At 34.4% G+C, this 17,913-nt stretch overlaps 1 protein-coding gene and 1 non-coding gene across 4 annotated transcripts in view; one reads left to right on the top strand and one right to left on the bottom strand.

Moving 5' to 3' along the window:
- The first annotated feature begins 5,507 nt into the window (after positions 1-5,507).
- LOC114117402 (U6 spliceosomal RNA) lies at positions 5,508-5,614 on the top strand. Its single transcript, XR_003591102.2, has one exon. It is a non-coding gene; the product is annotated as a U6 spliceosomal RNA (small nuclear RNA).
- Positions 5,615-7,434: 1,820 nt separating this feature from the next.
- The window catches only part of BRINP3 (BMP/retinoic acid inducible neural specific 3), a 418,385-nt gene continuing 407,906 nt past the window's right edge, over positions 7,435-17,913 (bottom strand). For all 3 annotated transcript variants that reach the window (XM_042257081.2, XM_042257082.2, XM_042257080.2), the window contains exon 7: positions 7,435-8,837. In XM_042257081.2, the coding sequence (XP_042113015.1) occupies positions 8,611-8,837 (227 nt within the window). In that variant the 3' untranslated portion in view covers positions 7,435-8,610. The remainder of the gene's footprint in view (positions 8,838-17,913) is intronic.

Here is a 17,913-nt window from a genome sequence, read left to right as displayed (position 1 = left end):
TTCTCCAATGCATGAAAGTGAAAAGTCAAAGTGGAGTCTCTCAGTCGTGTCTGATTGAGCAACCCCATGGACTGCAGCCTACCAGGCTCCTCCGTCCATGGGATTTTCCAGGCAAGAGTACTGGAGTAGCACTATTTTGCAGGAAAATATCAATGAGAAATTGTAATGGGATTCCAAGAGTACTAAACCAAATTTAAAAAAAAAGTGTATAGAAAGATTTCAGTAAAGAGGGGGCATATCGAAGAGAATAGGGGTCAACAAAGAGAGAAAATGTCTGGATATTCAGCAAAGGAGGTGGAAAAAAGAAAATAGGCTAAAAAAGGATGAAAAGAACTCAGGGGAAAATAAGATTGAAAAGGATTTTTATACATCATTACTGCATACCAGATGTTGATAAATAGTATTCACAAAGATTTTTCCCCATGAAAGTGTTAAATATCTATTTTCCTTGCATGAATTATAGAGTGGTAACTGCTTGCTGATGCATGAGGGACACAAAGGGTCATGTTTTGATTTTGAGAAGGAAATGTTGAATAACAAAACTTCAGAAAGAGAAGTACACTAGAGAGTCAAATGAACGCAGGAGTTTAAAGGACACCTGAATTCTCTATCTCCTATTTGGTTCACATGCTAGCTTCATTGTCATACACCATGGACAGTATCCTTACACAAAAGAAACGGCTGGCTAGTCTGCTCACCCTCACATCTCATAGTGTTAACTGATAGAGACAAAACCAGTCTGATACAGTATAAATGGTATGTCTTGCCTAAATTTACGTGTTGGAATCCTAACCCCTGAAGATGATGCTATTGGGAAACAGAGCCTTTGAGAGGTGCTTAGGTCATGAGGATGGAGCCCATGTGAATGAGATGAGTGCCCTCCACTAGAACCCCACCATGATGGCCCCTAGATCCTGGACTTCAGCCTCCAAAACTACAAACTGTTATTTGTGAGTCATCTAGTTTGTGGTGTTTTTTGTTTATAGCAGCCTGAACAGACAAAGACACTGTCTCAGCTCCACTTGAGAGAATGGGGGAAAGCATTTACCTGCTTAATGGAGAAACAAAACAGAACATGATATACATATTGTAACAGGCGATCCAATTTATGTAGAGTGGGAAACATTTTACATACAGTAATAATTCATTGCTGTGTGCATTCAGAGGTTGAACTAAAGTATTAACAAAAATATCACAGAGCACTCATCAAATATGTATTGAGCACTTATTGTCTGGGACTGTGAGAGCTGTCTCTAGAAACTCCAGCCGAAACTAAGCATTCAGATTTCATGAAATTCTGCCTGTATCTCATCTTTTCAGCATTCCACTGGGCAGGGTAATTCTTCCTAAATACGTTAAAATTTCCACAGTTCATTTCAGCATTACCAGATTCCACTTATCCTCCCCTACCCACAGACACTGTTCAGTTATTCAGCTTCATTTTCCTCAAGTGTTCATGTTGTTTGTTCTTCCTCTTAGTTCATAATCATGTCATTTTGAATTGGACTAGAATCGGAGATCATAAGAAGGAAGAGAAAAATGGGAAAGCTGGCTGACTCCACAAAATTATACAAATCTGCATTTGGAGATCAGTTTGAAATGGCACTTCAGTTAAGATCAGTTTGATATGTAAGATTTTAGATTATTGCTATGGAAGTTACGTTAGTTAAAATGCATATGTATATAAGTATATATTATATATTAAGGTATATATATAATGTATATATTTGCATTTAATTCATGGACATAATATATAATATATAGCATATGTACATATATTAATATGATTGTATATAAGTTATTATTAGTAAAATATTCAGTATTAACTCACAAATACCTGGATTCAAGATTCAGTCTTATTTTATATGTTTTCCATATAAGGGATACTAAAGTAGTAACTTTATTTCCTTAACATAACATGAACTATATTTATAAACTTTTCAATGATATACAATTTAAATACTTTTAAAACACTTGATAGCATTTTTAAAGACAAAAAATACATATTAATATTATATTAGAGCCCATGTTGGTGAAATTTTACTGTAGGAGCCAGGTAGCAACTACTGTAGGGTTTTAGGAGCATGCAGTGGTCAATAACTGCCAATAGGGTATGAAAGTGGGCACAGACAATATATAAACATATGGGCATGGCTTTTTTATTGGTGCATATTTTAATATAAATTCATACCATCCTCATCCATCAAAAATACTATTCTCCATTTGATTTTTTTTCAACAGGCTGATACAAAACTTGGTGAGGGATAGATTTGACCTATTAACTGCTGTCATAGAGAATATGTAGGAGGTACATGACACAGCTCTCAGACAAAGAATGACACAGACCTCAATTCATCCTTTTCTGTGATGTTAGTGATTTCATCCTATATCACTTTCCAATGTTAATGAAGAAGAGATAACTTTACAAAAATGTTTCAATAAAATTTTTGAGGTTAGTTGCAAGTTTGCATGCACTGGCTCAGGATAGCCAAATGCACATCAACTCCATGAGCCATGGCAGTACATTGATAGCTTGAAATTGACCATGGTGGAAATATTTCTACCACAAAACTCAGTAAATGTGAATAAATTAGGTTTTCTACCCCTAGAGAGATGGTTGTTAAGCCTTTAGCAAGAGACTTTTAAATGTAATATTTCCATGGACCCTTGGCTACTCTGTGAATAAGACATGACAGCACAAAATAGGGTAGTTGAGGTGCTTTCTAGGAATATTACATGAATACTTTTCAATAATTGCTGCAACTATTGTTCTTTAATGAAATGAATATAGCATTTTTACTTAGCTCAAAAATTTTTGAATAGCAACAAAAGTTGACTACCTCAAAGAAACCACATGATCACAGGCTTTAGAATTCACTTCAGTGAGAAAAGGCATTTTGATGTCATGGGAATTCATGAGAGGGATAGTAGTAACAATGCAGAGCTGCCACCTAGAAAGAGGGCCACACTTTACCAGAAAAAAATAATTACATGCTATATTATGGAGAAAAAAAAAAAGAATCAACTGCCCCACCATTATTTAGGAAGAATTAAGAAATGATGTATGGCAAAACCAATACAATATTGTAAAGTAATTAACTTCCAATTAAAATAAATAAATTAAAAAAATAATAAAATGCCAAAAAAAAGAAATAATGTTAGTGAGATATATTTTGCAGGTCTCATTTTTCTTTGTTTATGCTTATTTTCCCAGATTTTAGAATATCAGATATTGGAAGCGAGTTCTGAGAGTTGGACAAGTTCAAGAGGAAAACTGAAAAAAATTTCCATAAAGGAGGGCTAAAAACAAAAATACCTGCTAGAAGTGAATCTTTGATATTACTTATTCACTTCTTTTTCAAAAATTTCTGAAAATACACCCCACAAATTTCCAATCTCTTTTCCACTGAATTCTGCTAACAAACTCTAGTACATATATATATATATATATATATATATATATATATACATAGTTTCCCTAATGTAATTTTAGTACATGAAAATCTATTAAGATGGGAAAAATAAAAGAAAAGAAAAATCTCACATTCCTGGTATAAGAAATATGATGATGAAGAAAAAAAATACAAATTCAGTAAAAATCTAGCAAGTAGTCTATATTTTTTTAAATCGTGTGGGATGACAATAGAAAACATAGAAATTAAGCTAAATTGAAAAAATGCAAGTCAAGAAAAAGTCTGAAATATCTTTGATTTATTTAGTTTAGAAGTTTTGGACAACAAATATTTAGTTCTATCGCGTTTTGTATTTGTTTCAAATAATGGATCTTTCTATTATACTGCCTATTTATTTATTATCCACACACCTAACTTGAATTCTTGCATATTTTTCTTAGAAATAGTGTGCTGTAATGACACTTATGAATGTTTAATTTTTATTTATTTTTACTAGAAATTAATGTGTCTCTTTTGACACACTTTACTCCATTATTTGTTTCCTTTTCAGGTTCATTTTCCACTTATCCCTTAAACATATTTCCTATGATATTACATTCAGATCTTATGATTTCATGTGCACTGATGTTTGCCATCTTAAGTCTCTAATCTCCCCTGAGCTTCATATATATATATGTATGTATATATATATAATCTCCAGTTGTGCTTGATTAAAAAAACACTTAAAGTCAACAAGTTTATAAGCAAACTCATCAATTGCTTCCATCTCATTCTCTCATATTTCCTCTTATGTTTGAGGATAAGATTATCTATTTCAGTGGTTTACAAACTCTAGCTCACACAGGGAGCATAAGGTTCATTGCAGTTAAATAAGTGTCTTTTTCAAGCTGTAATTCTCTGTTAGGGAATATTTACTTGAAGTTTGCAGACAGATATATTAAAAAATATCTTATGCATGAAATAAATAAGAAAACTTACAGGAACTATAAAAGAACAAATCTTAATCATAGTGCTTAGAGAGCAATTTACAGCAGTGAATGCTTATATTAAAAAAGTGAAAGCTATGAAGTCAATAACCCACGTTTTCTCTCTATGAAGCTAGAAAAAGAAAATTAGGGCATTCACATAAAGCAAATAGAAAAAAAGAAATAATAGCAATCACAGTGGAAAATCAAATAAAAACAGAAAAATAATAGAGAATATAAAGGAAACTAAAAGTTAGTGTTTGAAAAGAAAGAAAATTGACAAACTGACCAGACAGACAGACAGATAGATCAGGAAAAGAGATGGACAAAAAAATGAAAAGACATCCCAGATACTAGAAGGAGATATTTTTATATCAAACAGTTTCTAAAGGAACATGGCATACAAATATATAAATTACTCATACAAGTCAATAATGCAAGTTAAAAAAAAAAGACTAAGAGGGAAGAAAATTCAAATAGATATTTCCCCATAGAAGGTAGAAAATGGACTATAAACACATGCAAAGATGTTTAGCATCATTAGTCATGATGGGGAAATGTAAATTAAAACCACAAAAGGATACCACTTCACAACTGCTAGAATGACTACAATCAAATGGCAGATAATAAAAAGTGTTGGTAATGATGTGGAATAATTGGAGCTGTCACTTATAGTAGGTGGAAATATAAAACAGTAGAGCCATTTTGGAAAACAGTTTGCCAGATCCTCAAAATGTCAAATATAGGATTATCTTCTGATTAGCCCATTATGTCAATGCTAAAGGAAAGCAACCCTAACCAACCATTTGGAAGGACTGATACTGAAGCTGAAGCTCCAAATTTTGGCAACCTGGTACAAAAAGCTGACTCACTGGAAAAGACCCTTGGAAAGATGCTGGGAAAGATTGAAGGCTAAAGGAGAAGGGGGTGGCAGAGGATGAGATGGTTAGATAGCATCACTGACTCAATGGACATAAATTTGAGCAAACTCTGGGAGATAGGAGAAGACAGACAAGTGGCATGGTACAGTCCATGGGGTTGCAAAGAATTGGACACAACTTAGTGACTGAACAACAACAACATATCCAAGAAAACTGAAACATATGTCCAGATTAAAAAAAATAAAGCAGTGCTCGCTTCGGCAGCCCATATACTAAAATTGGAACGATACAGAGAAAGTTAGCATGGCCCCTGCGCAAGGATGACACGCAAATTCATGAAGCATTCCATATTTTTAGAAATCAAAGAGGACACTAATAGATGGAGAAATATACCATGTTCCTGGATTGGAAGAATCAATATAGTGAAAATGGGTATACTACCCAAAGCAACTTACAAATTCAATGCAATCCCTGTCAAACTACCAGTGATATTTTTCACAGAACTAGAACAAATCATTTCAAGATTTGTATGGAAATACAAAAAAACTTGAATTGCTAAAGCCATCTTGAGAAAGAAGAATGGAACTGGAGAAATCAACTTGCCTGACTTCACGCTCTACTACAAAGCAACAGTCATCAAGACAGTATGGTACTGGCACAAAGACAGAAATATAGATCAATGGAACAAAATAGAAAGCCCAGAGATAAATCCACACACATATGGACACCTTATCTTTGACAAAGGAGGCAAGAATATACAATGGAGTAAAGACAATCTCTTTAACAAGTGGTGCTGGGAAAACTGGTCAACCACTTGCAAAAGAATGAAATTAGATCACTTTCTAACTCCGCACACAAAAATAAACTCAAAATGGATTAAAGATCTAAATGTAAGACCAGAAACTATAAAACTCCTAGAGGAGAACATAGGCAAAACACTCTCAGACATAAATCACAGCAGGATCCTCTATGATCCACCTCCCAGAATTTTGGAAATAAAAGCAAAAATAAACAAATGGGATCTAATTAAAATTAAAAGCTTCTGCACAACAAAGGAAAATATAAGCAAGGTGAAAAGACAGCCTTCCGATTGAGAGAAAATAATAGCAACTGAAACAACTGACAAACAACTAATCTCAAAAATATATAAGCAACTTATGCAGCTCAATTCCAGAAAAATAAACGACCCAATCAGAAAATGGGCCAAAGAACTAAATAGACATTTCTCCAAAGAAGACATACGGATGGCTAACAAACACATGAAAAGATGCTCAACATCACTCATTATTAGAGAAATGCAAATCAAAACCACAATGAGGTACCACTCTACACCAGTCAGAATGTCTGCAATCCAAAAATCTGCAAGCAATAAATGCTGGAGAGGGTGTGGAGAAAGGGAACCCTCCTACACTGTTGGTGGGAATGCAAACTAGTGCAACCACTATGGAAAACAGTGTGGAGATTCCTTTAAAAATTGCAAATAGAACTGCCATATGACCCAGCAATCCCACTGCTGGGCATACACACCGAGGAAACCAGAATTGAAAGAGACACATGTACCCCAATGTTCATCGCAGCACTGTTTATAATAGCCAGGACATGGAAACAACCTAGATGTCCATCAGCAGATGAATGGATAAGAAAGCTGTGGTACATATACACAATGGAGTATTACTCAGCCGTTAAAAAGAATACATTTGAATCAGTTCTGTTGAGATGGATGAAACTGGAGCCAATTATACAGAGTGAAGTAAGCCAGAAAGAAAAACATCAATACAGTATACTAACACATATATATGGAATTTAGAAAGATGGCAATGATGACCCTGTATGCAAGACAGCAAAAAAGACACAGATGTGTATAGCGGACTTTGGGACTCAGAGGGAGAGGGAGAGGGTGGGATGATTTGGGAGAATGGCATGAAACATGTATACTATCATTTAAGAATCGAATCACCAGTCTATGTCTGAAGCAGGATACAGCATGCTTGGGGCTGGTGCATGGGGATGACCCAGAGGGATGTTGTGGGGAGGGAGGTGGGAGGGGGGTTCATGTTTGGGAACACATGTACACCTGTGGTGGATTCATTTCAATGTATGTCGAAACCAATACAGTATTGCAAAGTAAAATAAAGTAAAAATAAAAATTAAAAAAAAATAAAGCACACATGAATGTTCACAGCAGCAACATTTACATTTGACAAAAAGTGGCAACAACCCCAAGTCCATCAAATGATTAATTGATAGGTAGAATAAAATGTGATATACTACTGATACATGCCACAAATGGGTAAACCAGAAAGCACTGTGCTACATGAAAGAAGTCAGTCACAAAAGCCCACATACTGTACAAAATGTCCAGAATAATCAAATCTATGGAGACAATTAGTAGATTAGACAAATCTGGAGTGACAAATAGCCGAGGGATGGGCATGGGAATATGGGGAGTATGGGCATGGAAGTACGGGGTGGAAAATGGGTCCAATGAAAATGTTCTCAACTTAAATTGCATACATGTTGAATATGCTAAAGCCCAATGATTGTAAAGAATGCCAATGATTTATTTTGAAACTGAATTTTAAAATATCTAAAATTTTTTTTCAGTGAAAGAAATTTGTAATATAGATTTCTTAATAATTTAATCATTGAGTCAAAGTTCAAGTATTTTATATTGGTGATACTGATACAAATACATTTTTTTAATGAATTTTTTTCCTAAAATTTTCCTTAGCTTTTCCTTTTATTCATTTTCAACCTGCTCATACTAAGTAAATGCAACTTTTTTTACTGCCCTGACTGATCAATATATGTTAAACTACCAAATCTAAAACCCAGGCTTCCCTGAGTCGGTTCAGACACAAATATTCGAAGAGTCTGTCATCATTCACATAAATTGTTTGAAACTTCCACAGCAATTTTCATACATTCATGTAGAATGAGATTTATGGTTTTAAGAACATGTCAAATAAATAAAATTTAGATGCTTTTATTTAAAAGTTACATCTTGAGAAATATCACTTTTTATTCCTGCTTACTTCCCTATGCTTACAATGTAACTAGGTTTTTGTGTTATCATGTTCCCTGTCACACAATTATCAGATGATTACCCTATACAACAAGTTAGAATAATATCTTGATTCTAATGATAAAAAAATTAAATAAAATGTTAGTCTATGTGTTCCCATTATAGCATTACTTTGGAAAATAACAGCAATTAATCATTTTGAGACAAGACGATATGTTTTCAAATCATCTCTAAATATACGAATAACACTGTATTATGTATATTACCACACATACATTCAGAAACTCAGTGAGCTGTCCTCAGTTGTCTACATTACTGCACTTGTCTTACCTTTGTCTTGGCAGGCTGATGAGGGGTTGTTTATGACACCTCTTGCTAAGGCTAAAGAGCTTGTGTACAATTTTCTGTGCCTTTAGGAAAAGTTGCTTCATGCTGTTCTCCAGTTGTTCATAGCGGCGCTGAAAATTAGAATCCATTGTCCACAAATGCATTATGGTAGATGTGTTGAGGAAATAATTCATGGGTAGCCTTTTCATAAAGAACTTGAATTCATCTGAAAAAAATGCCAAAATTCAACACTTGAATAATAAAATAATCAGTTTTCCTCTTCTCCAAAAAGTATATTTAGTATGTTAATGCTGAAACAAATGCAATCTATTATTCTCTGTGAGGCAAATTAATAGCAAGAAGGTAATTTTTTATGATTTAGGATTATTTTCTCTTTTGTTCCTCATAAGATAGAACAAGAACATTCATAGAAAAATGTAATTCAAATAATTGTTCTAAAGCAAATATTTGGGATAAAAGTTTAACTTGAACTTAATTTTTCCATGTTCTCTTTTTGATGATAAGTGAATTTGATGGTGCTGATTTTTTTTTTTCCACAAAGTTAATAGTCATTAATCTAGCTTTTATTTCTGGCAACAGCATTAATCATCGGTTTCAAGTATTGTTTATTAAATAAATATTTTCAGAAATTATCCTTAAATCAGTATAGGAGAATACATGGATTTTCATTACTAAATGTTTGCAGTGGTTGAAGAAATATTATCTGGCAAGTGATACAAACCCTATTTTCATCACTATTCTACCCCAAAAAATTTACACAGCATGCATTAAACCTCAGTCTGTTTGTGCCTTGATTTCCTTGTTTGTAAATGAGATAGAAAATTTTTGACTATAAAAATATTATTTTACTTTAAATTTTTACAAAGTTGCAAATAAATTGTTTTAAATGGAGATTTAGTTAGTTGCAAATATCCAATTCAAAAATAGTTATTTTCAAATAACTAGTTACAGGTGTTAGTGTTTACTTGAATTTGGACAAGGTATGTTCATACTGATTCCTTGGTAGAGACTATCTCTATTGGAGTGTTTCAAAACCCCCAAATTATCACTAATATTTAAAAAATATGCCATTCACATGGGAAAAGATAAACTACATTAATATACATATATATTTAAGGCAATTAATTTATATATATTTTACAAACCAGGGCTTTTTCAATAATCAAATTCAAACTATTTCATCAGTGATGGAAAAGGCAACTTCTAGACAATTAACAGAAAATTATATTCATGAATATTTGGTTGATATTTTTTCTAGAGCAAATAAATACAGAGTTCTGGCATGTTTTGGATGTTAAGTGTATCTGGAAGAACAAGGAAACAAAAGGAAAAACAAGACTTTTTATAGTAAAATTCATCACGAAAGAGTTTTGAGGATATATCCATTTGATATGCTTCAAATCATTTTTTTAAGTAAGCAGAGTATAAATAAGAGATGCATTTTAAAATTCCAATTTCACAGTCCTCTACATTTTGTTTGGTCCCATATGTCTCCTTTGACAAATTCTCTCCTTTGAATAAAAGAGTTGGGGCATGGAAATTGGAAAGCATTCCCTGGATTATTCACAGAGCAGATGCCACTACTTTGCAAACTAATCATTCATTTCATTTCATTGTCATCTTTCACTTGAACATTTCTGATAAGCTTTTATTGTTTCATGGGATTGCATATTTTAATTATTTTCATTGCTTGTTATAGTAGTATTATAAAAGTTTCTAAATCAGTACACTTTATTCAAGTTAAAGAATCTATTAATTTATTTATTTTACCAAAGTGGATGTAACAGTACATGCCTGCTGAAAACTGGCACTATGTAATTTTTAAAAAAGGGTTTTAACATGACGTTTGAATAATTACTTCATTATTAAGTCATTAAGAGTCACCATTGATAGTCCCCAAAACAGTTATCAGACACCTGTTGTGCACAAAACATACAGCTATTTCCATCTCTGTGTGGGAATATGAATAAACTTTTCATCTTATTTTTTAAAAATAACAAATGACATGTAATATTTTAAAATGCTAAAATAGCATCTTACATGAAAATCATTCTGCTTAGAAGTCAATAGAATGTCCAGAAATATTCCTCTGGATATTTTTTCAGTTAGTAAAATTTATGTTTATATATTATGAAAATTAAATTTGAATGATACATTAGAATTATTACATAAACCTCTAGATTTACATAACCACAAAGAGAAAATACAATGATTAGTGGACACCAGATAACAGTTAACCCTATAATAATGTCCAAACTCATGTACAAGATAAAGTGCTCTTGCTTTTAAAATGGCAGGCAATGGCACCCCACTCCAGTACTCTTGCCTGGAAAATCCATGGACGGAGGAGCCTGGTAGGCTGCAGTCCATGGGGCCGCTAAGAGTCGGACTTGACTGAGAGATTCACTTTCACTTTTTACTTTCATACATTGGAGAAGGAAATGGCAACCCACTCTAGTGTTCTTGCCTGGAGAATCCCAGGGATGGGAGGAGCCTAGTGGGCTGCCGTCTATGGGGTCGCACAGAGTCGGACACGACTGAAGCGACTTAGCAGTAGCAAACAATGAATGTGGTGGTTTAGTTGCTAAGTCATGTCGGACTCTTGCAACTCCATGGACTGTAGCCCACCAGGGTTCTCTACCCATGGGATTCTCCAGGCAAGAATACTGCCATTTCCTTCTTCACAGGATCTTCCCAACCAAGGAATTGAACCCAGGTCTCCTGCATTGCAGGCATTTACCGATTGAGAATTTACCCACTGAGCTATGAGGGAAGCACAAACAATGACTCACCATACTTCTTTGGGGAAATAAATTTGTAAAAGAAAAAAAAATTAATGTCATATAAAAATATCCTAGGAGAAATTAATTCAATATCTGGGTTATTAGAGAGATTAATCTGGAAACCCCTGTTTGCAAGATATGTATCAAATGAGTACTTTTGCTCAGCATAGTTTTGAGGACTATGAGAAACAAAACAACAACAGCAATATCAGTGGTGATAAACATCCTGTGTGTAAGTCAGTCAGTCTTCTTCACAAAAATAATTCACATGAAGTAAAAAATAATACAAAAGCAGATGCATGATATTAATGAATTCTATGGAGGCAAAGAGAATTAGCATAGGTGACATCCTTCCAATAAATTATAGAAGACTAGCTAGGCACCACGTAGACTCTCAAGATTACTACTGCTCTTCCAATAAAAATGAAATCTTTTCTAAAATAGCTGAACAAAGTTTGTTGCTGTTGTTTTTCCCCTCTCCTCTAAAACAAACTCTAGTTAACACTTGATATCTAGTTAGTTAACTTTGAAATGAACTCACTGTCTGTTAACACCAGTTCTCGCTTTGGCAGGAACTCAATTGCAGTGCTTTAAATATTAACTCAGTCCCCTCAATAATCCTTCATGTAAATTTTATTGGCACAGTTATGTATGTTGAATGCAGATGACTTTTAGTTTTGTAACTCTAATGTCAGCAAAAAACTTTTAATTTTGCTATTGCATTTATATATTGATCATATGTATTTATATGTGTATGGACTTCATTCTCAGGCTTCACAGTTGAATTAAATAGGTAAGAGTGGAGAACGGAACATTTTTATGTGTAAAAGGACCAGCCATAATAGGTAGATCCTGATTTGTGCTTCTGTCTTCCTTGATGAGCATGCAAAGCTTTGACCAATGCATTGATTATACATTTTCACATATTCAGAACCTCTGCTCAGAACAGCTTTGGAATACATTTTCAAGAGTATTCTAAAGCACTCTAAATTTTCTAGAGCTTTGGGAGCACATAATTTACTTCCTCAAAAGTGTAGAAAAGCAATCAGGTTTTTTTTATTATTATTATTCAGAGATGATTTCTTGAGTTGTAAAACCAACAACATATCCAAAACAGAAGCTGCTTCCATTAGCAAGTAGGACTATGGGTGGGCAGGATTCAAGGAGGAAATTTGTGCTTTTGTGATTTTTTATATTTCATATGAATGTGTTATTCTACTAAAATTTCAATAAATATTGTTAGCCAGTAAAAATCATAGCCAAAAAATACTATTAAGTTGTCAGTTCAATAGGTATATATCTTATATTTCAGACATTTATATAAAATGCTATTATTTAATGACTTGTTGATATAAAAGTAAAAGCCTACTGGCTCACATTCTGGTTTTTGTTTTCTGTATCAGTTACCATATTGGTACAAAGTACCTTTTCAGTAGAAATGACAGTGCAGTATGAATAATAATTTTAAGTATTATGAAAGCATAGCAATAGTCTTATTCTAATAACAAAATATTATACAATGTATAGCAAAATAAAGAACATGGACACAGAACATCTTTAAATGAAAGGATGTAATAAGCAAAAAAAAGATGTATATCAGATATACATGAAGAATCCATGAAAACATTTGTTTTCAACCAGAACTCATCTGTTCATTTCTCATGAGAAAAATAACATCTCATTTTGAGATACTACTAGTTCTTCATACATGTCTCTTCTGTTTTTGTTTGTAAACAAAGAAGTTTTTAAATAATACATGTTAACAATATATTCTATTAACACAAAATTTTCTGTGTTCAGTGAGTTAATAAAATAAATATTAATTCCTTATACTGAATGCAGTACCTTATCTATAAATGAACACATGTCAAATCTAGTCTGTTCTTAAGACTGGGTTTTTATTTATTAGTTTGTTTAGTCTATAGCAGGTTTTACCTATGCTAAGTACTACCTCCAAAGTTGAAAAATAAGCATCAAACTCTACCATTGAACTTCAAAGTTACTGCTCACTCAGAGCCACTTCTAATAAAGTTGTTTCTTGAGAATCACAGTTTCCTAGAAGATAGTATGGATTCATCTGTCTTCCTCTGATTTTCAAAGAGAAATATCTGCCTAGGAAATAATTTAACTTCAATCCTTGACACTACAGATATGCAAGATTTAAAGAGGTAAGACATAACATTGAGAAATAGATGGGAATGTGAGTAGGAAGAAGGGCTGATGGGGAACAAAGTTGAGGCAGAAAGTTTAGGTAGTGTCCTGAATGGCAGAAAGTTGCTAATGACTGAAACGGAAATCTGACGCTTGAGGAAGCCCAATGAATAGGCAAACTTCGACTCACCCCATAATCCTGATTAGAACTGCTTGTTTTTTAACTTTTATAAAGTTTTATTTTTCTCCAAACATTTCCAAGGGACTATTTGAATCATTTGTGGCAGTTTAACATTTTCTCAACTTCTACAGTATATCACCAATAGGACTTCAGGTGACCACATATCAATGCAAGTCTATTCAAATCTTTCTATTAACCGTGGGTATAGAGTTTATACTGAAATTGACAAAATACTAGAATGCTGCATAAAATAAATGGCAAGCCTGTTCAATAGCTTGTGAACTAGCCAATTTTACGAGGCCATAAAATGAGGGGTTCACACAGGCATAAATCAGAAATAGAACCTAATTCCTTAGTAGCTGGCCTAGAAATGTTGTGCTTTTCCTGATCATTTTCTTTTTCTCTGAAAGATACATCATATTTTTATGTTAAAATATTTTACTATAGCAAGACAATTAATCTGTCTTTCATCAAATTGCTCTGTTTATGAACCCCCTTCAAATATTTGAAAATTTACCCAGAGCTTACCTCTACAATTATAACTAGTTATCTCTATCGTTATAGTTTATCTCTATGACAAACTATAACTATAGAACAGTCTTCACATTCATAAGACTCAGGTCTTCACATTCCCAGCACTCTTGCAGCTACAAGATATAGCTGCATCATCTAAGACATAGGAATCAAGTGAACACGAGCAGAGTTTGAATCTTATGCTGGTGAAGTGATAACAGAGGATGCCTAGAGCAATTCTCTAGGGAGACAGGGATTGCAGCAGTAATGGTAGTGTTTGCTGCTATTGGATGATCAGCCACTCAAGATGGTTATCCTCCTGCTCTCTCCTCTGCTTGACCACCGCCTGCTTCACCTACACCATGCTCATATGATTGACCTTCCTATGTATTTGCCCCAGACTTCAACTAGTGACTATTCTAGTTTTAGATCAGAACTTCAACTATGCTTATCAAAAGGGCAGTAAGGGGCATGCCCCTCTGCTGGTTTTCTTGGCAACCGGTAAGCCAACTTGACATCAATTCCCTATAACTGATAGGGAATTGGCCAATCCCTGCCCATTGGAGCAAAGAAGGCCACCTTGTGCTACCCCATTATCCACCACACATGGTGAGGTGTTGCTCTAGGGTCTTGCTTCAGATGTGTAAGCTCTACCCATTCATTAAACCATTAATGTTTCTGTAACTGACTCCAGGCTCTTTCTTCAGTCTTGAAGGCGGGCAAGCGCAGGCCTTAAAGGCTGTGAGGTGCAGCCTTATAGAGATCTAGGGTTCATTGCATTCAGCAGTGGTGATCTCACTAAATAAGTCTTATGCAAGATTTTTTTTTTAATTTGTCTCAACCAGGTAGTACAAGTATGATTCTCTAGCTTTCGTGAAGATTCTATATGCTAACCAATATCCTTTAATTGATTCCTTATCAGATTGGGTTATCTAGAGACTGATTTTCTTACCTTCATCCAAAGAAAAAAAAAATTCTGGGCTACTAGAGGTACTGATATCATAAGTGGTTTGGAAGAGTCTCCATGGATAATAGGAGGCTCTTTCTGGATTTGTTGGGGAGAAAAACTTTTTAAATAAGTGCATTATTCAGGGTGGAAGATTGACAGTGGAAGTACCACCTGTGTTCATCTAGAATGAAGAGCTTATTGAAGATACATTTGGGACTATGTGCCTATATAGAACTGAATGAGGAACATAAAAATTTCAAAGACTGAGACTGACTTGGTTACTACAAATAGAGATGGCTTGCTTAAAGAGCTCAAAATCCTACTTTTTTTTTTTTTTTTTTTTCTCAAAGCACAGAATGCTGGAAAGGACTAAAAGAGATCTTTTATCTCTTGCAGCTGTAGGGCTTCAAAACAAATTTTGATCCCAAGACTGAATTTAAATTCCTGCCAGATCTGTTAAAGTTGGAAAGAACATTAGAAGGGGTGGGAACCTGGGAACTGGAAGGTAGACTGGGGGAGGACTGGGATGAACTCAGAGTAATCCAGAACACTAATGCTCACTTTCTTTGTCCCTAAGAAACAGCATCTTCTCTCCTGCCTGATGGACTAGAATATCTTTCTTTGAGTCACTGTAATGATTTTAATCAAAGAAATGACCGTCATTAGGAAGCAAATTTCATCCCATCCCACTTCCATCATCCATCATGTCCCAAGGGAGTTTATTGAAACTATTCTGACTTTCCAGTTGTTATCAAGAATTTGCTGACTTTCTACTGGAGAAAGAACATTAAATGCATTGATAAAAGGAATGCATGCATATCTGATGAATATTATATTCTGTAGGATGGGGACATCTGTTAGTGGGAAAAATCTGTGTGAAATCGGATGGTGGGCTCTGGTTTCAATTAGGATACAATTAATGCTCTGTGACTGAGGCCCAGAAACCTAGTCCAGGGTGCTATTCAAAAAAAGTCTACCTGGAGGAATTTTAGAGTTCAATAATCAGGTCATGGTTCCTTGGGATTTAAATGTGGAATCAGTGCTTTGAGGTCCTATTTAATCTGTATAATTGAAAGAAAAAGAGGCCTGACTTGAGTTTTTCTAAGAATGCTATCTGTAGTTCTGAATGATTTCAAGACTCAGAACTCTTATACCCTACTTAATAGACCACATGTCTCTTTTGCATTATGAATTAACCCCTTGGGCTCCTAATGCCACATGAAACAGAGAGGGACCTCACAGAAAGTAAACAGTAATTTTGGTTTTCTAGGAAGCCTCCTCAAATCAGGTCCAATGGGATCCTAACCCAGACCATGTTTATTTTCCGGTCTCTGACTAAAGAATTAGAATAGAAAAGCTCTGTCTCACTCACCTATCAGGTAAAACCTATAAAAGTAAGATAGATAAAAGGAAGCTTTCTTCTCCTAGGAAAAGACTAAATTCAGGTGATACTGCCTTTTTTTTTTTTTTAATGCTTGACATGCTTGCAGGACTTGGCGATCTGTTCAACACTGAACATTTTGAAAATAATAATCGCATTCCATCTCTAATTAACTCACATATTGGCGATAGCTCAATCACAGAGTAACTCTAATTAAAGCTGCCATTCCAGATATGGTAGCTTACTGGTGACTGGACTCCTAGCACCAGGGAGGAAGTTTTTTCTATGGTACAAACTCTCTTATCTATCATTATAAAAAGGGAAGCCTGGAAGCAGTTTTCATTCCTATGTCAGCTATGAGAGTGAAGCATCTCCATCATATTCAAGGGTCAAATCATTTCTCAGCCTCTGTCTGCCAAGTGTCTTCAAAGGAATGCAGACCATTGCATCCTGTCATGGGACATATTTTGTTAATGACATCATACTAAAAAATACATGAAAAACACAAGTAACAGGTATCCTGTCTGCTGACCAATACCTTAGCTATGTGCAAGATCTGCAAATGCATTTTATAAAAACTCAAGCCTCTGATGTGTGAGTGAAATTTCTGAGAGTCCAGTGGTCCTGAGCACATTTGGATAGCTTCTCCAAAGCAAAGAACAAGCAACTGCTCTCCTCCAGCTCCCTTTAATAACAAAACTCTAAAGATCTTTGAAGAAATAGCAAATGAATTATCTCGTAGCATCACTGATAATGATGACTGCAATGATCTCTCTTGGGATGTCAAAGGTGCACGTTGCAGATGTGTGTTCTCCTTACACACTCAAAAGATGGCACTTATTATGTGATTCTGTTACCGTTCCTGGCACAGCCTCAGAGCCCGGCTCTCCAGTTCTCCTGCTGATCCTGTCAGCTACGCAATCCACTGTCTGCACATAAATTCCTTTTCTGCTGCAGTCAGATTCTGTTCTTGCAAGAATGCTGACTGATACAGTTAATGGGGCCCTCAAATATAATTAGAAGACGGAGTTCAACAAGAGTATAACAAATATTTTTTGAGTGTTTAATGTGTGACAATTGCTGTGCTAGTTAAGAGCTAAAATTACATTAATAATCATTTTTGTATCTGTAGTAGTAATTTCTTCATAGGTTTAGTAAATTAAATTGGATAATAATGAAAATAAAATACCTTTTACATAATTAGTGATAAATAAATGCTAGCTATTATTTTTCTTTTTATAATTTATTCCATGTTTCTATGTGTGCTGGGCTAAGCAGTAAAACTGAATTTTCTCATTTAATCCTTCCAGCAACCCTATTGCT

This window comes from Ovis aries, chromosome 12, assembly GCF_016772045.2.
Source record: "Ovis aries strain OAR_USU_Benz2616 breed Rambouillet chromosome 12, ARS-UI_Ramb_v3.0, whole genome shotgun sequence".
In the NCBI taxonomy this organism is placed as follows: Eukaryota; Metazoa; Chordata; class Mammalia; order Artiodactyla; family Bovidae; genus Ovis; species Ovis aries.
Note: the sequence above shows the minus strand (reverse complement) of the source record. Positions and strands in the feature narration are given on the sequence as shown.